The sequence below is a fragment of the Somniosus microcephalus genome, chromosome 10, assembly GCF_052327205.1.
Source record: "Somniosus microcephalus isolate GS21.2 chromosome 10, FLI_Smic_1.0, whole genome shotgun sequence".
Lineage (NCBI taxonomy): Eukaryota > Metazoa > Chordata > Chondrichthyes > Squaliformes > Somniosidae > Somniosus > Somniosus microcephalus.
This window is the reverse complement of record NC_140996.1, coordinates 190,542,233-190,568,803: the sequence shown is the minus strand read 5'-3', so window position 1 is coordinate 190,568,803 and position 26,571 is coordinate 190,542,233. Positions and strand designations below refer to the sequence as shown.

The 26,571-nt window shown below is 45.4% G+C and overlaps 1 protein-coding gene across 3 annotated transcripts in view; it reads right to left on the bottom strand.

The window, feature by feature from the left end:
• Positions 1–26,571, bottom strand: part of LOC147111942 (neurobeachin-like) — a 1,011,877-nt gene that overhangs the window by 82,133 nt on the left and 903,173 nt on the right. For all 3 annotated transcript variants that reach the window (XM_085999351.1, XM_085999350.1, XM_085999349.1), the window contains one exon: positions 18,302–18,442. In XM_085999351.1, the coding sequence (XP_085855477.1) occupies positions 18,302–18,442 (141 nt within the window). The remainder of the gene's footprint in view (positions 1–18,301; positions 18,443–26,571) is intronic.

The following is a 26,571-nucleotide window of genomic DNA, read 5'->3' as shown; positions in this document are numbered from 1 at the left end:
GTGCACCCAGGAATTGCACCTGAAATTGCACCCATTTTGCTGGTGTCACAGTGCACCAAAGTATCCTTGCAATCTAATTAGAATGTGCCGAATGTAAAAGAACCCGTAAATCAACACAATATCCAAGTGTGGTTGAAACATAATTGGAAACAGTGACAGGATTGGACAAAGTCAACATGGATTTACAAAAGGTAAATCATGCTTGACTAATCTACTGGAATTTTTTGAGGATGTAACTGGTAGAATAGATAAGGGAGAACCAGTGGATGTGGTGTATTTGGACTTTCAGAAGGCTTTCGATAAGGTCCCGCATAAGAGACTAGTGTGCAAAGTTAAAGTACATGGGATTGGGGGCAAGGTACTGACTCGGATAGAAAACTGGTTGGCAGACAGGAAGCAAAGAGTTGGAATAAACGGGTCTTTTTCTGAGTGGAAGGCAGTGACTAGTGGGGTACCGCAGGGATCGGTGCTAGAACCCCAGTTATTCACAATATATATTAATGATCTAGACGAGGGAACTAGATGTAATATCTCCAAGTTTGCAGATGACACAAAGCTGGGTGGGCGTGTGTGCTGTGAGGAGGATGCAGAGAAACTCCAGTACGATTTGGACAGGTTGGACGATTGGGCAGATGCATGGCAGAGGCAGTATCATGTGGATAAATGTGAGGTTATCCACTTTGGTGGCAAAAAGAGGAAGGTAGGTTATTATCTGAACGGCAATAGATTGGGAAAAGGGGAAGTGCAACGAGACCTGGGTGTCCTTGTGCACCAGTCGCTGAAGGTAAGCAGGTGGTTAAGAAGGCAAATGGTATGTTGGCCTTCATAGCGAGAGGATTCGAGTACAGGAGCAAGGATGTCTTGCTGCAGTTGTACGGGGCCTTGGTGAGACCACACCTTGAGTATTGTATGCAGTTTTGGTCGCCTTATCTGAGGAAGGATGTTCTTGCCATGGAAGGAGTGCAGCGAAGATTCACCAGACTGATACCTGGGATGGCAGGAATGACGTATGAAGAGAGATTGGGTCGATTAGGCTTATATTCGCTAGAGTTTAGAAGAAGGAGAGGGGATCTCATTGAAACTTATAAAATTCTAACAGGACTAGACAGACTAGATGCAGGAAGGCTGTTACTGATGGCGGGGGAGTCCAGAACCAGGGGTCACAGTCTAAGGATAAGGGGTAAGCCATTTAGGACAGAGATGAGGAGGAATTTCTTCACCCAGAGAGTGTTGAACTTGTGGAATTCTCTACCACAGAAGACAGTTGAGGCCAATTCATTAAATATATTCAAGAAGGAGTTAGATATATTTCTTAAGGCTAAGGGGATCAAGAGATATGGGGAGAAAGCAGGGACAGGGTACTGAATCTGAATGATCAGCCATGATCGCATTGAATGGCTGTGGTAAACCACTGTTTGTATTCCTGTTTGTCCTGTTTGTATTCCACTGTGTACATGCCTGGACATGCCTCGGCTGACTCCTTCCACAGGTCCTAGTATAAAGGTGACTGTTCCCCAGCCCTTTGTATTTCTGGACCGGTCAACCACTCGAGGCAGACCTCCATTCTGTTGTTAATAAAAGCCTTTAGTTACTCTTCTAACTCTCAGTCTTTTATGAGTAATTGATAGCGCATCAATTTTATTAACAACATTTTTATAATGGAGAAGATCCTCACACCAGCATGCCTGGACTTAGATCATCGGGAGGCGGACTCATCCACCAAGTTTACTCACTGGCTTAAGTGTTTCGAAAAATTCCTGACCGCCTCCGAAGCCATCAAATCGGACGAGGACAAACTGGATGTCCTGACCTCCAAAGTGAACCACCGAGTGTACTCGGTCATCCAAGACGCGACCTCGTACGCGGACGCTATCAAGCTCCTCAAGGACCAGTACACGCGCCCAGTGAACGAAGTGTACGCCAGGCACCTCCTGGGGAGTCGTAAACAACAACCTGGGGAATCGACCGTGGAATACCTTCAGGCACTGTCTGTGCTTGGCCGGGCCTGTGGTTGTAAGGATGTAAAGGCCGCCTCTATCACTTCCTTAGGGTTCCCTTTGGCGTCACCAACGGGGTCTCCGTCTTCCAAAGGGAGATGGACCGGATGGTAGATCAAAATGCGTTGCAGGCCACTTTCCCATATCTGGACAATGTGACCATCTGCGGCCGTGACTTGCAGGACCATGACGCAAACCTCGAAAATTAATGACCGTGGCACTGGTCAATGGCGGAGCAGGCTCGAGGGGCCAAATGGCCTACTTCTGCTCCTATCTTCTATGTTTCTATGGAACAGAGCCAATGAGGCTTCAGGTGCTAGGGTGGAGGGCTATAAAAGTCAAAGATAAAACTGCCTTCAGAGCGAGACTGGGGATTTCAAGGTAAGGAGCATACAGCACTCTGTCCTGCAGATGTTTAAATAAATGCCTTTAAATGCACTGTAGAAAGTCTGAAATATCTCAAACTTTACTACTCTCACAGATGACTACCTCTGAATCACAAGGGCAGGTTGCCCACAAGAGGGCTTTCAATTCACTGGTAAAGACCTCTAGACCCTCTGGGATCAGGTAGAAGGGAGGCACCAGCAGCTGATCAGCTCCCCAACATATCAGACCTCACATGTGGTGAGCAAGAGGACGTCGGCCAAGGTTGCAGAAGCACTGAATGCCACCTCAATTTTGCCCAGGATGGCGGAGTAGTGCTGAAAGAAGTTTTATGATCTGACTAGAGCAGTGAAGGTAAGAAACTCATGATGCCACATCTTGCTCCCACGTCCAACAAGCTGATTAGTGACCTGTTGACGAGACGCACACTCATCCCAATAGATGCAGACCAGTAGCTCCTTCAATTACTCCTTAGTTACACACTCAAAGCACAGGCCTAATCTTTTCCATACTGGTCTTTGTTGGGCAAGAATGCACACAATGCCCACGAGAGGGTGGAGAGTGGGGGGGGGGGGAGAGAGAGAGAGACCCAAGTGACTCCACATGAACAGAAAGCGGTGGAGCTACTGGACCACCGCACCATTGTGGCTGCAGTGGAGGCCAAGTTGGGGGAAAAGAGTCCACAACCAGGTGAATATCTGCCCGCTTTCCATTTCTCAATGCTCCAGTACAAGACGGTAGCACAGGCTTCCCACCTCCATCCACCCTGTGGGGCATCTCAGCACTGGCAAGGGCAACCATTTTAACCCTCTTTTAAAATTTCTGCAGGTCACCAGAGACGTAGGAAGGCAGCAGATGTGGAGGAGGAAAGGGACAACTCGGGGAGGAAGGGGAGAGTGTGTGGGAAAGTGATGCGGATCAGCTATTGGAGAGGATGGAGGGAGAGGTCGCTGGCTTTGTTATTCAGCTCGTGCCACTGAGCTGCCAGAGGAGGTGCCGATGGAAAGCCAGAGCTCCACACCTGCGTTCCTTCCTGGGAGTGCAATCTCCATTCCACCTTCAGGCCACCTTCAAGCAGACACGGAGTCAACCAACTCTCTTCAACTGGGCACCAGCGCGGACACAGTAAACCATGCCAAGCAAATGATTCAACGCCAGATTTTCTCCCAGGCATCTGAATCCAGTTTGGGGGGGGAGGGGGTGGGGGAGACTTGGAGGAGGTAGAGGATGCAGCTACCTCTCCAGACAGACTGGCCAGTAGGTAGCCATGGATTGGTGAGTCAGTGGAGCCTTATTGGACAGCTGCAGGCATGCGGAGCGAGAGTTGGCGGGAATCGCGGGCTGAGCGGTGAGTATAAAAGGCACCAGAGACCAGGTAAGGCCTCAGTGCGGAGCGAGAGTTGGCGGGAATCACGGGCTGAGCGGTGAGTATAAAAGGCTCCAAGAGACCAGGTAGGCCTCAGTGCGGAGCGAGAGTCGGCGGGAATCGTGGGCTGAGCGGTGAGTATAAAAGGCTCCAGAGACCAGGTAAGGCCTCAGTGCGGAGTGAGAGTTGGCAGGAATCGCGGGCTGAGCGGTGAGTATAAAAGGCTCCAAGAGACCAGGTAGGCCTCAGTGCGGAGCGAGAGTCGGCGGGAATCGCGGGCTGAGCGGTGAGTATAAAAGGCTCCAGAGACCAGGTAAGGCCTCAGTGCGGAGCGAGAGTCGGCGGGAATCGTGGGCTGAGCGGTGAGTATAAAAGGCTCCAGAGACCAGGTAAGGCCTCAGTGCGGAGCGAGAGTTGGCAGGAATCGCGGGCTGAGCGGTGAGTATAAAAGGCTCCAAGAGACCAGGTAGGCGTACTAATCTCCAATCTCGGAACTCAGAGGGAAGGAGAGAAGTAAAAAGAAATCGAAGTGTGACGTCACCAGAAAGCAAAAGGGAAGTGATTGGGTGGCAAGTATTTCTCTCTTTTTAAAATTAAACTCCGTGGTTTATAGTTTGTTTGTAAACCAGAGCCGTTAAATTATATCATTTAGCTGTAAGGTAATTTCAATTCTGCGGTTTATATTTTCTAGGGTCTCTCTGGTGTAGTGGGGACTTCTGCCATACAAGCGCCCTAGAGTATATCCTTAATTGGTGGTATTGAATTAATTTAAATTACTTAAAGGGTAAGTCATGTCAGGACAGCCCAGCCCCGTGTTATGCTCCACCTGCGCTATGTGGGAATTCAGGGACGCTGCCGGTGTCCCTCACGACCATGTGTGCCGGAAATGTATCCAGCTGCAGCTACTAGCAGACCGCATTGAGGCGCTGGAGCTGCGGATGGATGAGTTTTGGAGCATTCGCGATGCTGAGAGGGTCGTGGATAACACATTTAGTGAGTTGGTCACACCGTAGGTAAGGGCTGCACAGGCAGAAGGGAAATGGGTGACCATCAGGCGGAGCAGTAGGAGCAGGCAGGTAGTGCAGGGGACCCCTGTGGCCATCCCCCTCTCAAACAGGTATACCGATTTGGATACTGTTGAGGGGGATGACTTACCAGGGGAAGGCAGCAGCAGCCAACTTCCTGGCACCAGGGGTGCTTCTGCTGCTCAGGAAGGGAGGAAAAAGAGTGGGAGAGCAATAGTGGTAGGGGATTCTATCGTAAGGGGAACAGATAGGCGTTTCTGTGGCCGTAGACGTAACTCCAGGATGGTTTGTTGCCTCCCTGGTGCCAGGGTCAAGGAGGTCACTGAACGGCTGCAGGGCATTCTGAAGGGGGAGGGTGAACAGTCAGAGGTCGTGGTTCACATTGGGACCAACGACATGGGTAGGAAGAGGGATGAGGTCCTGCAGCAAGAATTTAGGGAGCTAGGTAGCAGATTAAAGAGCAGGACCTCAAAGGTTGTAATTTCTGGATTACTCCCGGTGCCACGTGCTAGTGAGTATAGGAACAGGAGGATAGAGCAGATGAATGCGTGGCTAAAGAGTTGGTGCAGGAGGGAGGGCTTTAGTTTCCTGGATCACTGGGTCTGCTTCTGGGGAAGGTGGGACTTGTACAAGTCGGACGGGTTGCACCTGAACCAGAACGGGACAAATATCCTTGCGGGGAGGTTTGCTAGCACTGTTGGGGGGGGGGGGGTTTAAACTAACTTGGCAGGGGGATGGGATACAGAGTGGAGCTATAATAGGGGGTGATGTACAGCCAAATATAGAGGAAAAAACAAGTCAGCTTGGAAGGCAGAGCAAATATGTAACGGCACAAGGGAGTAGGCAAGGCTGGATGGCATTTATTTTAATGCAAGCAGTCTTGCGAATAAGGTGGATGAACTGAAGGTGTTGATGAACACATGGGAGTATGATATTGTTGCTATCACGGAGACATGGTTGAAGGAGGGGCAAGACTGGCAGCTCAATATTCCGGGGTATAGAATCTTCAGGCGAGACAGGGGGGGGGTAAAAGAGGAGGGGGTGTCGCAATATTAATTAAGGAGTCAATTACTGCTGTAAGGAGGGATGATATATTAACAGGTTCTTCTAATGAGGCCATATGGGTAGAACTTAAAAACAAAAAGGGGGCAAGCACTTTGCTGGGAGTGTACTATAGGCCCCCAAACAGTCAGGGGAAGATAGAAGAACAGATATGTAGGCAAATCTCAGAGAACTGTGCAAATAATAGGGTAATAATAGTGGGGGATTTCAACTTCCCCAATATTAACTGGGATAGTCAGAGTGTGAAAGGCTTAGAGGGTGCAGAATTCTTAAAGTGCATCCAGGAGAGCTTTTTGAGCCAGCATGTAGAAAGTCCTACAAGAGAGGGGGCGGTACTGGACCTAATTCTAGGGAATGTGGCCGGGCAAGTGGTAGAAGTGTTAGTAGGTGAGCACTTTGGTGACAGTGACCATAATTCGGTGAGATTTAAGGTAGTCATGGAAATGTGAGGGTGCCAGTCAGTTCCTTTTTGTAACCTCTAGATGGCACCTTCACTTGTCACTGTTCCTTTGTTAATTGTTTCTCGTTCTCTGGTGTTAATTGTTTCTAACCCTGTGTTAGTTTTTAATCAGCCTGTTAGCTGTTTATGGGTGGCACCTGGTTTTCTTGGTATATAAGTTCTGTTGTTGTTTCACTCAGTGCTCAGTCCTCACTAGGGTGAACCAGGGAGTTAGTCTTGACAATGTTCCTTGTCTTGACTAGGTTCTCTGTGTGACTAGCCTTTCCTCTATGGCAGCTTGCCTTCACAAGCTGGCTGCCATAGTTCTCTTGAGCTATGTATCTAAGTCTGTGTTCTCGTTCTCTCGAGTTATGTATCTAAGTCTGTGCCATAGTTCTCTCGAGTTATGTATCTAAGTCTGTGTCATAGTTCTCTCGAGTTATGTATCTAAGTTTGTGTTCTAGTTCTTTCGAGCTATGTATCTAAGTCTGTGCCATAGTTCTCGAGTTATGTATCTAAGTCTGTGCCATAGTCCTCTTGAGCTATGTATCTAAGTCTGTGTTCTTGTCTCTGGATTTAAGATGTATTTAAGTCTTGTACTGTTAAGTTGCTTGTCTTGGTAAGGTGCTGTTTGGACTAGCGTGTTGCTATGTGGGAGCCGTTGGGATCTTGTCTTGAGCCTTGCATTGATAAGCCGATTACCCTCGGGGTAGCTTGTCTGGAGTTGTGCCTCGGCAAGCCGGTTGCCCCTTGTGGTAGCTTGTTGCAAGCTCAGTATAGACAAGTGGGCTTCCTCATGGAAGCTGTCCTGAGTTCCTATCTTGACTAGCTGTCTTGTAACTTGTCTCTAGTTCTCTTGTCTCTAGTTCTTATGTATATTGCTGTGTTAATCTAGTTATGTGTGAATCTAGTAAAGTTCAAACAAAGTACTGTATTTGTCTCTTGTCTGGTTTCTGCACTTGGGTCCAGATCCTACCTTTGCCTGGAGAGCACGGCCTCGTATTTATACGGCCCCGTGGCTCCCCAACCCTGACAGGAAAAGGAGAGAGATGGACCGGAAATAAAAGTTCTAAATTGGGGGAAGGCTGATTTTAATATGATAAGGCAGGATCTGGCCAAAGTGGACTGGGATCAGCTACTTGTAGGAAAATCCACATCGGAGCAATGGGAGTCTTTCAGAAAGGAAATTGAGAGAGTACAATGGAAAATGTTCCCGTCAAGGGTGGGACCAACAAGCCCAGGGAACCTTGGATGTCAAGGGATATACGAGAATGGATTAGGAAAAAAAGGGGGGCTTTTGGCAGATACAAAGGACTAAAGACAGAGGAAGCCCTAGAGAAGTATAAAAGGTGCAGGGGGATACTTAAAAAAGAAATTAGGAGAGCGAGGCGGGGCCATGAAATAACACTGGCGAGCAAAATAAAGGAAAATCCTAAGGTGTTTTATAAGTAGGGAAAGAGTAGGGCCCATTAGGGACCAAAGTGGCAATCTGTGTGTGGAGCCAGAAGATGTAGGTGGGGTTTTAAATGAATCTTTTGCATCTGTGTTCACTATGGAGAAGGGCGATGTAGACATAGAAATTGGGCAGGGGGACTGTGATATACTTGAACATATTAGCATCGCGAGGGAGGAGGTACTGGCGGTTTTAGCAGGCTTAAAAGTGGATAAATCCCCAGGCCTGGACGAGATGTATCCCAAGCTGCTGTGTGAGGCAAAGGAGGAGATAGCAGGGGCTCTGACACAAATTTTCAGAACCTCTCTGGCCACAGGGGATGTGCCAGAGGACTGGAGAACAGCTAACGTAGTACCATTATTCAAGAAGGGTAGTAGGGATAAACCAGGGAATTACAGGCCAGTGAGCCTAACGTCAGTGATAGGGAAATTATTGGAAAAAATTCTGAGGGACAGAATTAGTCTCCACTTGGAGAGGCAAGGATTAATCAGGGATAGTCAGCATAGCTTTGTCAAGGGAAGATCATGTCTGACTAATTTGATTGAATTTTTCAAGGGGGTGACTAGGTGTGTGGATGAGGGTAGTGCAGTGGATGTGGTATACATGGATTTCAGTAAGGCTTTCGATAAAGTCCCGCATAGGAGACTGGTCAAGAAGGTAAGAGCCCATGGGATCCAGGGTGCCTTGGCATATTGGATCCAAAACTGGCTTAGTGGCAGAAGGCAGAGGGTGATGGTCGAAGGTTGTTTTTGTGACTGGAAGCCTGTGTCCAGTGGGGTACCGCAGGGATCGGTGCTGGGTCCCTTGCTGTTTGTGGTCTACATTAATGATTTGGATGTGAATGTAAAAGGTATGATCAGTAAGTTCGCAGATGACACAAAAATTGGTGGGGTGGTAAATAGCGAGGAGGGTAGCCTCAGTCTGCAGGACGATATATATGGGTTGGTCAGATGGGCGGAACAGTGGCAAATGGAATTTATCCCTGAAAAGTGTGAGGTGATGCATTTTGAAGGGACTAACAAGGCAAGGGAATACACAATGAATGGTAAGACCCTAGGAAAGACAGAGTATCAGAGGGACCTTGGTGTGCATGTACATAGATCCCTTAAGGCAGCAGAACAGGTGGATAAGGTGGTTAAAAAGGCATATGGGATACTTGCCTTCATTAGCCGAGGCATAGAATATAAGAGCAGGGAAGTTATGATGGAGCTGTACAAAACGCTGGTTAGGCCACAGCTGGAATACTGTGTGAGTTCTGGTCGCCACACAATAGGAAGAATGTGATTGCTTTGGAGAGGGTGCAGAGGAGATTCACCAGGATGTTACCTGGGCTGGAGCGCTTCAGCTATGAAGAAAGACTGGACAGGCTGGGGTTGTTTTCCTTGGAGCAGAGAAGGCTGAGGGGGGACCTGATTGAGGTGTACAAAATTATGAGGGGCATAGATAGGGTAGATAGAAAGGAACTTTTTCCCTTAGTAGAGGGGTCAATAACAAGTGGGCATAGATTCAAGGTAAGGGGCAGGAGGTTTAGAGGGGATTTGAGGAAGAACTTTTTCACCCAGAGGGTGGTTGGAATCTGGAACTCACTGCCTGAAAGGGTGGTAGGGGCAGGAACCCTCACAACATTCAAGAAGCATTTGGATGAGCACTTGAAATGCCATAGCATACAAGGCTACGGACCAAATGCTGGAAAATGGGATTAGATTAGACAGGGCCTGATGGCCGGCGCAGACGCAATGGGCCGAAGGGCCTCTTTCTGTGCTGTATAACTCTATGACTCTATGAATAGGCACCTATTGATGGAGCATCAAAGGGGCATGAGGACTCTTGGCTCCATCAGTAGCAACATGGAGTATCTTTCCGGTCTGGCCTCAGACTCTGTTGTGATCAGCAGCATCATTGCAGTTGATCCTACAATTCAAGAGCAAATCAAGCAGTTGACTGCTGCTTTGGGATATCCAGCAACTCCCCTATCAGGGGCAATGAAGTAGAAGTCAGGGCGCCTAACCTGATGGAGGCTCATACTTCGGCTCTTAAGGCTTTGGGAGACAGACTGGAGGGCGGGATGAGTTACAGCTTTCTAGACTCTTGCAGAAGCGTTGTGGGATCTCATGGTTTCCACCTATCAAGGTGCTGGCTGGGTCTTTAGATCAAGACCGTATTGGTAGGTCGGCTTGTGTGGTCTAAGTGGCTGATGCTGCCACCTCTATGGGCGGCAGAACCACCCTGGGCTCCAGCCTTACAGCAGCAGGCATTTTGCCAGCTGCACACGGCAGGCTACATGAGGATGCTCAGGTTCGCAATTCTGGGATACAGGCAGGAGCATCCCTGTTCCAGGAGCAAATGGCCGTCAGAATCGATGAACTACAGGAGGTCAACCACTTTGGATCCAAAGAAAACAAATCAGAATATTTTCTTAATGGCAAGAAACTAGAAACTGCAGAAGAACAAAGGGAAACAAAAGCAAAATACTGCGGATGCTGGAAATCTGAAATAAAAACAGAAAATGCTGGTAATACTCAGCAGGTCAGGCAGCATCTGTGGAGAGAGAAACAGAGTTAACGTTTTAGGCCTGACCTGCTGAAGAACAAAGGGATTTGGGTGTCCAGGTACACAAATCATTAAAAGCTAGTGCACAAGTACAAAAAGTAACCAAAATGCTAACAGAATGTTGGTCTTTATATCAAGGGGGTTGGAATACAAAGGGAAGGAAGTTGTGCTACAATTGTAAAGAGCCTTGGTCAGACCCCATCTGGAGTACTCTATACCTGAACCATCTCCACTTTGAAGGCCTGCCATTGTTCAATTACTGCTTTGCCTACCAATGTTTGATTCCAATACGCCTGGACCAGATACCTTTTCAACTCACTGAAGTTAGCCTTGTTCCAGTTAATTATTTTTACACTTGATGGTAGTCATAGAGTCATTGAGTTCTACAGCACAGAAAGAGGCCCTTCGGCCCATCGTGTCCGCGCTGGCCATCAAGCCCTGTCTATTCTAATCCCATTTTCCAGCACTTGGTCCGTAGCCTTGTATGCTATGGGGTTTCAAGTGCTCATCTAAATGCTTCTTGAATGTTGTGAGGGTTCCTTCCTCTACCACCCTTTCAGGCAGTGAGTTCCAGATTCCAACCACCCTCTGACTTAAAAAGTTTTTCCTCAAATCCCCTCTAAACCTCCTGCCCCTTACCTTGAAACTATGGCCCCTGGTTATTGACCCCTCTACTAAGGGGAACAGTTCCTTTCTATTTACCCTATCTATGCCCCTCATAATTTTGTACACCTCAATCAGGTCCCCCCTCAGCCTTCTCTGCTCCAAGGAAAACAACCCCAGCCTGTCCAGTCTCTCTTCATAGCTGAAGCGCTCCAGCCCAGGTAACATCCTGGTGAATCTCCTCTGCACCCTCTCCAATGCAATCACATCCTTCCTATAGTGTGGCGACCAGAACTGCACACAGTATTCCAGCTGTGGTCTAACTAGCATTTTGTACAGCTCCATCATAACCTCCCTGCTCTTATATTCTATGCCTCGGCTAATGAAGGCAAGTATCCCATATGCCTTTTTAACCACCTTATCTACCCGTCCTGCTGCCTTCGGGGATCTATGTACATGCACACCAGGTCCCTCTGATCCTCTGTCTTCCTAGGGTCCTACCATTCATTGTGTATTCCCTTGCCTTGTTAGTCCTCCGAAAATGCATCACCTTACACTTTTCAGGGTTAAATTCCATTTGCCACTGTTCTGCCCATCTAACCAACCCATCTATATCGTCCTGTAGCCTGAGGCTTCCCTCCTTGCTATTTACCACTCCACCAATTTTCGTGTCATCTGCGAACTTACTGATCATACCTCCTACATTCATACCTAAATCATTAATGTACACTACAAACAGCGAAGGACCCAGCACTGATCCCTGCGGTACCCCACTGGACACAGGCTTCCAGTCACAAAAACAACCTTCGACCATCACCCTCTGCCTCCTGCCACTAAGCCAATTTTGGATACAATGTGCCAAATCGCCCTGGATCCCATGGGCTCTTACCTTCTTGAACAGTCTCCCATGTGGGACTTTGTCAAAAGCCTTACCGAAGTCCATGTAGACTACATCAACTGCACTACCCTCATCCACACACCTGGTCACCCCCTCGAAAAATTAAATCAAATTGGTTAGACATGATCTCCCCCTGACAAAGCCATGCTGACTATCCTTGATTAATCCTTGCCTCTCCAAGTGGAGACTAATTCTGTCCCTCAGAATTTTTTCCAATAATTTCCCTACCTTGTCTTTTTCCATAACTATTCTAAAGCTGATGATATAATGATTACTGTTCCCCAAATGCTCTCCCATGAAACATGCTCCCTTGCTCCAATTCATTGCCCAGAACTAGATCCAGCACTGCTTCCTTCCTCATTGGGCTCGAAACACACTGATCAAGAAAGTTCTCTTGTACACATTTCAGGAATTCCTCCCCCTCTTTATCCTTTATACTGTTACTATCCCAGTCTATGCCGGTGTTTATGCTCCACACGAGCCTCCTCCTACCTTATTTCATCTCACCCTATCAATCTATCCTTCGCTTCCTTTCTCCCTCATGTACTAGCTTTTCCTTAATTGCATCTATGCTAATCGCCTCAGCCACTCAATGCAACAGCGAGTTCCAATTCTCATCACTCTCTTAAGTAAAGACGTTTTTCTTGAATTCCTTATTGGATTTATTAGTGACTATCTTATATTTATGGCCCCTGGTTTTGAATCTATGGATTTCCTTCAGTGCTATGAAATCCCAAGATCGTTTCTCCAGTGCAGCTAAATACTAAGACCACCTTTCCACTGAAGTCCAACCTTGGACCATCTCCAGAAGTTCCACTGCTGATTCTCAAGACCCCTCCAATGCTCCTACATCTCATAGGAGTACTCCATGATCCTAGACCATGATCCTAGACCTCAGCATTTCTGACTGCAATTAAACCGTTCTACTCTGTCGACAGACCCACATCAGCTTCTTCCACCGCCACCTACTGAGTACTCCCAGATGCTATTTTCTATCCAGTGCACCCAAGACCAGACCCAGTGTTGCCAAATCCCAGGTGCTAAGTTTCCCAGGCCCTATTCCCCTGAGTACTCCCATACAGCAGCTTCCACTTTCTAACCTCTGATAGGCCTCGGTCTTCTCTGCCTACTGCCTGCCACACAACTGCAGGCTTACTGCCCTCTAGAGCACTGTCCCATGGTTCCTCCTGGTCCCTGCCTCCCCACTTTTTCACAGCTTGTGTCACTCGCCCTCAGTTTTCTTTCTCTGGACCCTACCTCCAGCCTGGTGCATGTTGCCCCACATCTTGCTGTTTATCCCTGTGCTTTAAAAAGATGAGTGATAAAAATTGAGTATATAGGTAAAGGAACATGAGAATTGGGCAGAATCCAATTGATAAACAGCACTTCGTAATTAAAATAGTATTAACTTACTTAATCACTATAAATTGGTGGCTTTGATTATATATTATGCATTACATACAATGACTCCACTGTTGTTATAAAACAGCACGTCTTCTAATTCGTTGTGAATAATGCCACAGGATTTCTCGTCTCCCAACCTTGTTTCCTGTTGTGTTTTTTGGTCACCTGTTTGTGTCAACTTTTCCTACTGTAAACTTCTATGTCGACATTTCCCATTCAATTTCCCAATGTAAACATTTACTGAACCCACCAAATCACTCAAAATGCCTTTTCAAAACATTTTCAGCTGACTTTTTCCCCCTCATAGAACTGAAATTTATAATGGCCAGAATAAAAAGTTCAAAAATGACATATTTCACAATAACATGAATTGTATTCTACATCTCTTAATCCCTTCATTAAGGTTTTACGTCAAGGGTTTAGCCTGTCTTAAAAGCTTGGATATTTTTACTCCCAACAGTTGAGACACCTTTCTGTGCATTGTGAGCGTGTGCAATTTGCAGAATTGCCTAGCATGCAAACTGTGGAGTTGAAGGACAGAATGGTGTGTCCTCTCATCTTTTGGGGATTTGAGATTGTCTTTGCTTTCCCCAAAAGACTTTGAAAGAAACTAAAGCTAGAATTCTCAAAGATTTACTTTAGACAAGTGACGAATTTATATAAATATATTAACAATTGTGCTTTTCTGTTATGAACTCCTCACAGACTGAGCTGTGAGAGACAGCAAGTGAGAACAGCAGCAACTATTATCATGGTTTCATTTGTTGATGGTTAGAAAAGAAAAAAAAGAGACTGTTTATAGTGAATAGATCTTTTTAGTCCATCTTCTGGCTCTATATATTCAATTTAAAAATCTCTCCTGAGCCATTTTTTGAGCTTTAAGGAATTTGTTTCAATATAAATGCACTATAATGTGGATAAATATGAGGTGATCCACTTTGGTGGCAAAAACAGGAAGGCAGATTATTATTTGAATGGCAATAGATTGGGAGAAGGGGAAGTGCAAAGAGACCTGGGTGTTCTTGTGCACCAGTCGCTGAAGGTAAGCATGCAGGTGCAGCAGGCGGTTAAGAAGGCAAATGGTATGTTGGCCTTCGTAGCAAGAGGGTTCGAGTACAGGAACAAGGATGTCTTGCTGCAGTTGTACAGGGCCTTGGTGAGACCGCACCTTGAGTATTGTGTGCAGTTTTGGTCGCCTTATCTGAGGAAGGACGTTCTTGCCATGGAGGGAGTGCAGCAAAGATTCACCAGGCTGATACCTGGGATGGCAGGAATGACGTATGAGGAGAGATTATGTCGATTGGGCTTATACTCACTGGAGTTTAGAAGATTGAGAGGGGATCTCATCGAAACCTATAAAATTCTGTCAGGCCTGGACAGACTAGATGCAGGAAGGATGTTTCCGATGGCCGGGGAGTCCAGAACCAGGCGTCATAGTCTAAGGATAAGGGGTAAGCCATTTAGGACTGAGATGAGGAGGAATTTCTTCACCCAGAGTGGTGAACCTGTGGAATTCTCTGCCACAAAGGGCGGTGGAGGCCAGTTCATTAAATATATTCACATGAGTGCAAAAGACAAGGCTGAAGCATTCGCAACTATCTTCAGCCAGAAGTGCCGAGTGGATGATCCATCTCGGCCTCCTCCTGAGGTCCCCAGCATCACAGATGCCAGTCTTCAGCTCATTCAATTCACTCCACGTGATGTCAAGAAACGGCTGAAGACACTGGATACTGCAAAGGCTATGGGCCCTGACAACACTCCGGCAATAGTACTGAAGACTTGTGCTCCAGAATTAGCTGCACCCCTAGCCAAGCTGTTCCAGTACAGCTACAACACTGGCATCTACCCGGCAATGTGGAAAATTGCCCAAGTATGTCCTGTCTACAAAAAGCAGGACAAATCCGACCCGGCCAATTACCATCCCATCAGTCTACTCTCAATCATCAGCAAAGTGATGGAAGGTGTCGTCGACAGTGCTATCAAGCGGCACTTACTCAGCAATAACCTGCTAACTGACGCCCAGTTTGGGTTCCGCCAGGGCCACTCAGCTCCTGACCTCATTACAGCCTTGGTCCAAACATGGACAAAACAGCTGAATTCAAGAGGTGAGGTGAGAGTGACTGCCCTTGACATCAAGGCAGCATTTGATTGAGTGTGGCATCAAGGAGCCCTAGCAAAACTGAAGTCAATGGGAATCAAGGGGAAAACTCTCCATTGGTTGGAATCATACCTAGCACAAAGGAAGTTGGCTGTGGTTGTTGGAGGTCATTCATCTCAATCACATGACATCACTGCAGGAGTTCCTCAGGGCAGTGTCCTAGGCCCAACCATCTTCAGCTGTTTCATCAATGACCTTCCCTCCATCATAAGGTCAGAAGTGGGGATGTTCGCTGATGATTGCACACTGTTCAACACCATTCGAGACTCGTCAGATACTGACGCAGTCCGTGTCCATATGCAGCAAGACCTGGACAACATTCCGACTTGGGCTGACAAGTGGCAAGTAACATTCGCACCACACAAGTGCCAGGCAATGACCATCTCCAACAAGTGAGACTCTAACCATCTCCCCTTGACATTCAATGGCATTACCATCGCTGAATCCCCCACTATCAACATCCTGGGGGTCACCATTGATCAGAAACTGAACTGGACCAGCCATATAAATACTGTGGCTACAAGAGCAGGCCAGAGGCTGGGAATTCTACGGCGAGTGTCTCACCTCCTGACTCCCCAAAGCCTTTCCACCATCTACAAGGCACAAGTCAGGAGTGTGATGGAATACTCTCCACTTGCCTGGATGAGTGCAGCAGCAACAACACTCAAGAAGCTCGACACTATTCAGGATAAAGCAGCCCGCTTGATTGGCACTCCATCCACCACCTTCAACATTCACTCCCTCCACCACTGGCGCACTGTGGCTGCAGTGTGTACCATCTACAAGATGCACTGCAGCAACTCACCAAAGCTCCTTCAACAGCACCTTCCAAACCCGCGACCTCTGCCACTTAGAAGGACAAGGGCAGCAGATGCATGGGAACATCACCACCTACAAGTTCCCCTCCAAGCCACACACCATCCTGACTTGGACCTGTATCGCCGGTCCTTCACTGTCGCTGGGCCAAAATCCTGGAACTCCCTTCCTAACAGCATTGTGGGTGTACCTACACCATATGGACTGCAGCGGTTCAAGGCGGCGGCTCACCACCATCTTCTCAAGGGCAATTAGGGATGGGCACTAAATGCAGGCCTAGCCAGCCAGCGACGCCCACATCCCATCAATGAATTTTAAAAAAATATTCAAGAAGGAGTTGGATATATTTCTTAAGGCTAAAGGGATCAAGGGATATGGGGAGAAGGCAGGGACAGGGTACTGAATTTGGATGATCAGCCATGATCGCATTGAATGGCGGAGCAGGCTCGAGGGGCCGAATGGTCTACTCCTGCTCCTATCTTCTATGTTTCTATGTCTATAAAACTTGGAAAATTCAAAAGCAATGAACTTTTGAGTGCTTTATGAGTTAATTTTTATTTATTCATGAAAACTTATGTTTATTAAAGATTGTATAAGTTGGCAAACTCAGTAACAGTAAACTAAATTTTCTGCTTCTGTGCTTCAGAAGTACCTACTGGAAAATTGCATACCCGCAGCCGTAATTTTCCATTCATTAATTTTAAGAAGCAGAAGAGTTATACTTAAATACTTTAAGATAGGAACATAAAGATAGTAAACAACTGACACTGGAACCTTGCAGTGCTCTCAGACTCTGGGAGCTCCCCTGAAAATACTGCTAGGCTCAGGCTTCATCCTGGTACTGCCAAAGCCATTACTAGAGCTCCCAGATGCAAGGGCTGCATCCCAATGTTGATAAGTCAATGTCCTGTTAATACAGGAAATGCTGGAAACACTCAGCAGGTCAGGCAGCAGCCGTGGAGATAGAAACAGAGTTAACATTTCAGGTCGATGACCCTTCGTCAGACGTTAACTCTGTTTCTCCCTCCACAGATGCTGCCTGACCTGCTGAGTATTTCCAGCATTTTCTGTTTTTATTTCAGGTTTCCAGCATCCGCAGTATTTTGCTTTTGTGTCCTGTTAATACTGCTTGACATAACATCCCTGTTCTTATAAAACCTACAACTCACTGTGAGCAATTGCATGAGAGAGCTGCTGAACAGCATAAGTGTTGGACATTTTCTTGTATATGTTTGGGACAAAACGGCTCCGAGCTTTTGCAAGAAGTTACTTTTCTTCTTAAAAGATGGCTGCAAATTTTTTTTTTTAAGTGTGATAATGATGGAATTTCATACCACAGGCCAAAAAAGACATTATTGCCACAACCAGCCAAAAAGAGACTACTCAAATAAATAAATCTTACATTCTTGTGGGCGTATGTGTACATGCAACTGGAACCTATTTTATATATGCCAGTATGGGTGGAGCTTCAATGCTTTGCTTCTAACTTGTCCTGATTCTTACCAATATGCCTTTTTATCACATACAATTAATAGCGGTGGAGAAGAATAAAATAGGAGTTGAAAGCAGGTTTTACTTTTGTGCCACTCAGAAATTATTGCCCACACACAAATTTCAGTTATTCACTGAAGGGAGAGAATTAGTGTGAAATTGCAGAATAATCCTAGAATGTTCTGTAAAAACATCAAAAATCTATATAGCTGTGCAACCTAAAGGTTATGCCATTGCCTAATCTGATTTTGTAATTTCATGTCAAACACTGCAACCTAATCAGCTTTATTAGATATGGCTGACTGCCTGCCCAAACCTTTAATACAGTTACACTCAGTGTACCAATCCCATTTCTTTTTTAATAGTATTAACTACAAATGCCTGCTTTAAAAAAACTTTCAGTGATTTTGTTACAGACAGAAAACTCTTAGGACCTATAGTAGTTTCTTGTAATGCCTCTCCCCATTTAAATCTTATGACAGCATAACAATGTAATACTTGTAACAACGTTAAAAAATAAATACTGAAAAACTTAAAATCAGTTGTTGTATATGTCTACAGAGGTCTGCAAGCCCACCAGCCCTTTTTATTTTATATATACGTTCTTCTGAAAGTTCGATATAATTTTAAATAATATGTTACTAAAGACACTCACAATTCTGACAAGCCATGATAGTGTGGAAGTAGCTGTAGAATAATGGGTGTTGTAATGGTAAGGTGGAACTTGATCGTCCTCCCATGTCTCATAGCGTTCAGCATAGAAGACGGCACGCTTTGGGTTCAAAGATCCAATAGGCTGTCAGGGAAGAAATATAGAAAGCAAATAAACTGGTGTTAGCTTTAAATAGCACCTGGAAAAATAAAATGTAGCTTCTCTTAAGTGGATTGTTCCTCAAAATTATAGTAATAATTTGCACAATAATAAATTTTCCAAATAATTTTATCTGCAAGGGAGACAATAACCTTTCTCTATTACTGCAAATGCATTAGGTGATAGGTTTTTGCAGATTTTCAAATAAATTAAAGTTTTTCTATGGTTATAGTTTTTCCTTCTTATTATGAAATACAGAAATAATAATGATAGCATTTATACTGTGAAATGTTACTGTTGTGACTGAGAACAGCATTGACAAAGGATTTGGAGAAGACAGACTGACAATCTCGCCAGATGGGCCACAGAGTAGTGTTTCAAATTTGACTCAACTTGATTTGTCCAATTGTTTAATAGTCTGCCAACTTGTGTTTTGTGAATTGCATTTGCTTCATAGTCATTTAATTTTCAGAATGCTGTATGCATATACTATTTTGTTGGCTATATAGAAGTCAGAACAGAGAGCCATAAAACTCCTTATTTTAACCACACAGCATACAGACAATACTGTCTTCAAACATAAAGGAGTGGATAGGTTAACAACCACAGTAATGAGCTTTCCATAAGATACTGTCTGAAAAATGTAGTAGTTTAAAACATTTATTTAAAAACATGAATATTTGAAATATTGTCACAACTCTTAATTGACATATTTAGCATGTCTCTTTATCTGTGAGGCCTGGGTTATGTCCAGTGTTCGACATCTAAATCCTGCAGTGCAGAATTGTTAAACATGTCTGTGTTTTTCAGTGATGTCACATGAATCAGAAACAAAATCCACAGTATGTGATGGGTTAAGATAAAAATATCCAATAGAAAGAAGCATAGGGTGTTATATGACATAAAACAGTGTGGAATGGTTTTGTTAAAATTATATCTTAAATATGTTTAAAAACACACATGTAATGAACCACCAAATTAATTATGAACAGAAAGAATTGTTATCCTTCTACAAAATAGTTGAAACACGGAAGCTTTATGCTGCATGTCCTTCTAAAATGCTCCTAAGCAGATCACAGCTTTCTTAGATGCTCAATGAAATTTCATCCTGTTAATTTTACATTTTCATTTTTCTAAATTGATGAAGTTCCTGGCGATAGCTTTTTAAAAAAATAACAGTGCACGTGTCCATTAAATAAACCTGCTGCTGTTAGTTAGTTTCAATCACATTTAAACATATATATTTATATGTTGAGGGCATAATATAGATCTACAATAATCTAGCTTCTGGGTCATCTATTAACATGCCTTGATAACATTCTGGGATAGCTGCATTTAATTTCCACCCAAATATTTCACTGATGCCATTCATTCAAAAAATGGTTCAAAACAATTAATTTTTATTAATTCTTGGGATGTGGCTGTCGCTGGCAAGGCCGGCATTTATTGCCCATCTCTAGTTTCCAAGAGAAGGAGGTGGTGCGCCTTCTTGAATCACTGCAGTCCGTATGGTGAAGGTGCTCCCACATTGCTGTTAAGTAGGGACTGTAGTAGTTGGATATAAATGAGTGGCTTGCTAGGCCACTTTAAGGGCAGTTAATATCTATTATGTTGGTGTGGGATTGGAGTCACATATAGGACAGATCGGGTAAGGACAACAGGTTCCCTTCCCGAAAGGATATTAGTGAATCATTCAGGTTTTTACAACAACCAGACAGTTTCATTATAACTTTTTTTTTACCGATACCAGATTATATCTAGATTTCTAACATCTGAATTAAAATTCTCAAACTGCCAAATTGGGATTTCAACTCATGTTCTCTGGATTATTAGTCCAGGCCTCTGGATTACTAGTCCAGTAAAATACTACTACATTACCGTACCTATTATTTTTATGAATAAATTAATACTGTTACAATTAATACAAAATACCGTAATAATTTTCTGAGTAAATGTTTGAACTTTCACCCCAGCCTTTCCTTGGATTTGTAGAGTCAAACCACACAGTTCATTATGTCACTAATCCTTTGAGCACGTTAGTGGTATTTATACATCAGAAATAAACACCAATTACAGGAAACTCTTTTTTATCCGGCACCGACGGGACAGGCGTGGTGCCGGTTTATCAAAAAGTCCGGATTACAGAGAGGTATAGTAAAAGGTACGAGAGCTCCGTACACAGCAACAAATCCAGGCTTCCCTGTTGCTTAGCAACAGGTGCAGGAACCCCGGCCACAAGATCCAGGCATCCCTGTTGCTTAGCAACAGGTGCAGGAACCCCGGTTACACAGCCACAGATCCAGGAACGGCCACTAATATGAAGTAAAACTTACCTGAACCGACTCCTGAATTTTGCCGGTTAACAGAGATTTCCGGTTATTTAGGTGCTGGTAAATCGAGAGTTTCCTGTATACAGTTTTCAGCTTAGTAAGAGGCTAATTTCTAATGGCTGATTCACAGTAACTTCAATAATACAACACTGGACTTCCAAATAGTGCACATCAGTTCAAATCTTCCTGTAGCATATACTTCACAAATCTGAAGACGGGTCTGTCTGCGGAAGCAACGACAATTGCCCAGGGATCCATTCAACCACCAATCGTGCACACCTACAGCTGGCCCAATGATACAATGGTGCTGACATTAACCATGGAAATGCCTGAAACCTGGACTAATTTCACAACCATAGAAATTAACGTGGATTTTTTGTTGTTGCAATAAGTGGGTGCATAGCATGCAGCAGCAAAAATGGTAGGGAAGGGCAAGGACAGAAAAGGGGTGGAAACTATTGCTTTTGATGAAATGAGGGAATCTTTGATAGAAGATATCTTCTTCTTCTTCTTAGGCAGTCCCTTGGAACCGAGGATGACTTGCTTCCACATTAAAAATGAGTTCGCAGGTGACTGATGAGTCCAATGCGGGACCTACAGTCTCTGTCACAGGTGGGGCAGACGGTGGTTGAAGGGGCGGGTGGGTGGGGTGCTTGGGTTGACGTGCGTTCCTTGCGCTGCCTACGCTTGGCTTCCGCTTGCTCCCAGCGAAGAGACTCGAGGTGTTCGGCGCCTTCCCGGATGCTTCTCCTCCACTTTATGCGGTCTTTGGCCAGGGATTCCCAGGTGTCGGTGGGGATGTTACACTTTTTCAAGGAGGCTTTGAGGGTGTCCTTGAAGTGTTTCCTCTGCCCACCTGGGGCTCTCTTGCCGTGTCAGAGCTCCGAGTAGAGCGCTTGTTTTGGGAGTCTTGTATCGGGCATGCGGACAATGTGACCCGTCCATCGGAGCTGATCGAGCGTGGTCAAAGCTTCGATGCTGGGGATGTTGGCCTGAGCAAGAACACTGACGTCGGTGCGCCTATCCTGCCAATGGATTTGCAGGATCTTGCGGAGGGGCAGCATTGGTGGTACCTCTCCAGTGCTTTGAGGTGCCTGCTGTACATGGTCCATGTCTCTGAGGCATACAGCAGGGCGGGTATCACTGTTGCTCTGTAGACCATGAGCTTAGTGTCGGGTTTGAGGTCCTGGTCTTCAAATACTCTCTTCCTCAGGCGACCGAAGGCTGCACTGGCACACTGAAGGCGGTGTTGGACTTCGTCATCGACATCTGCCCTTGTTGACAGTAGGCTCCCGAGGTATGGAAAGTGGTCCACGTTGTCCAAGGCCTTGTCGTGGATTTTGATAATCGGGGGGCAGTACTGTGTGGCGGGGGCAAGTTGGTAGAGGACCTTTGTCTTACAGATGTTTAGTGTGTGGCCCATGCTCTCGTACGCTTCAGTGAAGGTGTTGACGATGGTTTGGAGTTCGACCTCCAAGTGAGCACAGATGCAAGCGTCGTCTGCATACTGTAATTCGACGACAGAGGATGGGACGACCTTGGATCTGGACTGGAGGCGACGGAGGTTGAACAGTTTCCCGTTTGTTCTGTAAATTAGCTCCACTCCAGTGGGGAGTTTACTAAGGCTGAGCTGGAGCATTGCAGCAAGGAGGTTTGAGAAGAGCGTTGGTGTGATGACACAGCCTTGCTTGACCCCGGTTCGTACGTGAATTGGGTCTGTGGTGGAATTGTGGTGGCTTGCATGTCGTCGTGAAGCAGGCAGAGGATGGTGACAAACTTTTGAGGGCAGCCAAATTTGAGGAGGACACTCCATAATCCCTCACGGTTGACAGTGTCGAAAGCCTTTGTGAGATCAAAGGCGGCCAGGTACAGCAGTTGGTGCTGTTCCCTGCATTTCTCTTATAATTGACGTGCGGTGAAGATCATGTCCATTGTGCCCCTTAGTGGGCGGAATCCGCATTGCGACTCTGGGAAGAGCTCTTCGGCCACTGGGAGAAGGTGATTGAGGAGGATTCTTGCACTGACTTTCCCTGTGGCAGACGGCAGGGAAACTCCTTTGTAATTACCACAATCAGACTTGATATAACGTATGTTTTTAAAGCTGCAAGGAAATTCAGTTGCTAAAGAGTTAACTGATCTGAGACCATTGTGTGTAGGAGTCAGTGCTTATGTTTTTAATAAAGTGATCAGCATTGTCTTTTCTATCCCATTTTCGATTTCTCAGTGCTTACTGCTGAGAACCTTTGCATGCAATGCAACTCAGTGTGATAAAAATAAGACAATTCTTCTAATTTTAATCAAATAACCTCCAGCATATACAGAAAGCATGTCCTAAATATACAAGAAGTTTAATTTCTAGGACTTTTGTGAGGGACATTTTTCCTCTAGAAGCCTGACTGGTTCTAATTTGTCAGTTAAGAGGTATGTCCTTGTGAGTCCTTGTAACTGAAGATGATTTGAAATTGTATGTTTGAGTCAGCAGGTGACTGTGGGTTCATTTACACATGAATGGCTGTGTAAGTATCTGGGCCTAGTGACATTCTGCCAGGGGAATATTCATCCTCAGGGTTACAGTTGAATTTTTTACACAAGCAAAAAAAAGGAAATTGTTATTTTAATAAGATTATAGTACATTGAGGGATATAGGTGTATTGTGACATGAAGTGGTAGAGTGCAGGTCCTCTCTCAAGGATTATGCATGTCAGCCAGTCTGTTAAGGGAGGCACTGGACAAAGGCCAAACAATTACAATAAAACAAAACTTGCATTTATATGCCTTTATTAAGGTAGACAAAAGTCAACACCCAGCCAAAGACAGAGATATCAGGAGGGCTGACTCAAAATATTTGGATTTTAAGGAGGGTCGTAAAAGAGGGAGATGCTGAGACATATACATTTAGGGAAGAATTTCAGATCTTAGGGCCTAGGCAGCTGAAGGCACGGCATCCAATGATGGGGCGAAGGGGTTACGGGATGCAAAAGAGGCCAGAGTTGGAGGAATTCAGAGTTCTCTGGAGGGTTGTAGGGCTGGAGGACGTTACAAAGATAGGGATGGGCAAGGCCATGGAGAGATTTAAATAAAAGGATGAAAATTTTAAATCTGACGTGTTAGGGGACTGGGAGCCAGTGCATTGCATTTTCCTGAATTTCTCTGCAATCTGTGACGTGGTCAACCACAGTATCCTCCCCTAATGACTCTTCTCTGTTGTCCAGCTCAGTGGGACTGTCTTCGCTTGGCTCCATCTTACCTATCAAATCATAGAGCATCTGAAGAAATGGCTTCTCCTCTCACCCCCAGGCCATTACCTCTGGAGTCCCCCAAGGATCTATCCTTGGTCCCCTCCTCTTCCTCATCTACACTTGGTGACATCATCCAAAGACATGGGGTCAGTTGTGACATGTACATAAGAAGTAGGAGCAGGAATAGATCATTTGGCCACTTGAGCCTACTCGGCCATTCAATAAGATCATGGCTGATCTTCTACCTCAACTCCATCTTCCTGCACTATCCCCATATTGCTTGATTCCCTTAGTATCCAAAAAAATCTATTGATCTCTGTCTTGAATATACTCAACGACTGAGCATCCACAGCCCACAGAGGTAGAGAATTCCAAAGATTCACAACCCTGTGAGTGAAGAAATTTCTCCTCATCTCAGTCTTAAATGGCCGACTCCTTATTCTGAGACTATGACCCCTAGTTCGAGACTCCCCAGCCAGGGAAACATCCTCTCAGCATCTACCCTGTCAAGTCCCTTAAGAATATTATATGATCACCTCGTATCCTTCTAAACTCTAGGAAATAGAGGCCATTCTACTCAATCTCTTCTCATAGGACAATCCCCTCGTCCAAGGAATCAGTCTCGTGAACCTTCATTGCACTCCCTCTAAGGCAAGTATATCCTTCCTTAGGTAAGGAGGACAAAGCTGTACACAGTACTCCAAGCGTGGTCTCACCAAGGCCCTATATAATTGCAGTAAGACTTCTTTACTCTCATACTCCAATCCCTTCGTAATAAAGGCTAACATACCATTTGCTTTCCTAATTGCGTGCTATACCTGCATGTTAACATGTCTGTGATTCGAGTACAAGAACACCCTAGACCCTCTGAATAGCAACATTTCCCAGTCTCTCACCTTCTAAAAGAAATTCTGCTTATCTATTTTTCCTATCAAAGTGGCAACTTCACAATTTCTCCACATTACATTCCATCTGCCATGCTCTTGCCCACTTACTTAACCTGTCTATATCTCTTTGCATCCTTCTCACAGCTTACTTTCCCACTAGCTTTGTATCATCAGCAAACTTGGATATATTACATTTGGTCCCCTTATCCAAGTCATTGATATAGATTGTAAATAGCTGAGGACCAAGCACTGATCCTTGCGGTACCTCACTAGTTACAGCCTGCCAAACCGAAAATGATCCATTTATTCCTACTCTCTGTTTTCTGTCCGTTAAGCAATCCTCACTCCATGCCATTGGGCCAGAAATTTGGGTCCCCACGGGTGAGTATGCGCTGGGTACTCACGCGTAGGGCCAACGAAAGTGCCGGTTTTGTGCGTGCGCGGGAAACCGGAACTTCTGTTCCCTTGAAGGAAGGGGTTCACAGGTCAAACGCGTGCGCCGGAGAGGCAGCGCGTACGCCTGGAACTTCCGTTTTTTTTTTTACGGGTTTCTCCGGGTGGGTAAGTCTCCAGGAGCTACGCTTTTAAAAAGCAGTCGCAAGGCCTGCTTTTAACAAGGTAAGTGGTGAATTAAGTAAAATTAAAACATTTTTTCCACAGGTTTATTATTTTTAAATACTTTAAAGAAAGGTAAGTTTGTTTTTAGCCCCGTTAAAAACTGTAATTAATTTTTTCAAAAATTTAAATTATTGTTTAAAATAGTTATTTTATGTAATTTATAGTTATTTTAAAAATGTGATGGTTTTTTAAAAGTGTATTTGAAGTTTTAGTTAGGTTTTGGGGCCGATCTCTATTCATAGATTTCACAGGTCTTCCTGTCAAATCTATGAATAGAGATTCGCTGCTATGATTGGCTCTCTATGGCCCACATGATCCCAGGGGATGCTTCGAACTAACTGCGCCCCTGGGATACGCAAGCACTATGCGCCGGCAGCTGGAGGAGGCCCAGGATCGGAATCCCACGCAGGCCCACAGCACAACGGCCGCGCGCTAGGTAAGTACAGGTCGGGGGCTTGCACCCGCGGGAAGCCTCTGCCCCGAATTTCTGGCCCAATTTCTGGGGGTGGATCCAGTTGTCGTGGTCCATGTTGGTACAAACGACGTAGATAGGACTAGGAAGCCGGTTCTGTTAAAGGAGTATGAGCAGCTAGGGGTCAAATTAAAAAACAGAACCTCAAGGGTAATAATCTCTGGATTATTACCTGAGCCACGAGCGAATTTGGCTAGGACAAATAAAATTAGAGAGTTAAATACGTGGCTCAAAGACTGGTGTGGGAGAAATGGGTTTTGCTTCCTGGGACACTGGCACCAGTACTGGGGCAGGAGGGAGCTGTTCCGTTGGGACGGGCTTCACTTGGCCAGTGCTGGGACGAGAGGCCTGGCGGATCATATAACTAGGGCTGTAGAGAGGGCTTTAAACTAACTAGTGGGGGGGAGGTTCCTAGAGAGCAAATAATAAAAATGACAACAGAGAAGGTCATAGACTTAGGTAGCAGTGGGGAAATTAAAAACCAGAGCGTGTCAGGAAGGGGCAGAAGGTATGGAGTAAAAGGTAAAGTAATAAAAAGGGCAAAAGCAGGAACTAAGTGTCACAAAAC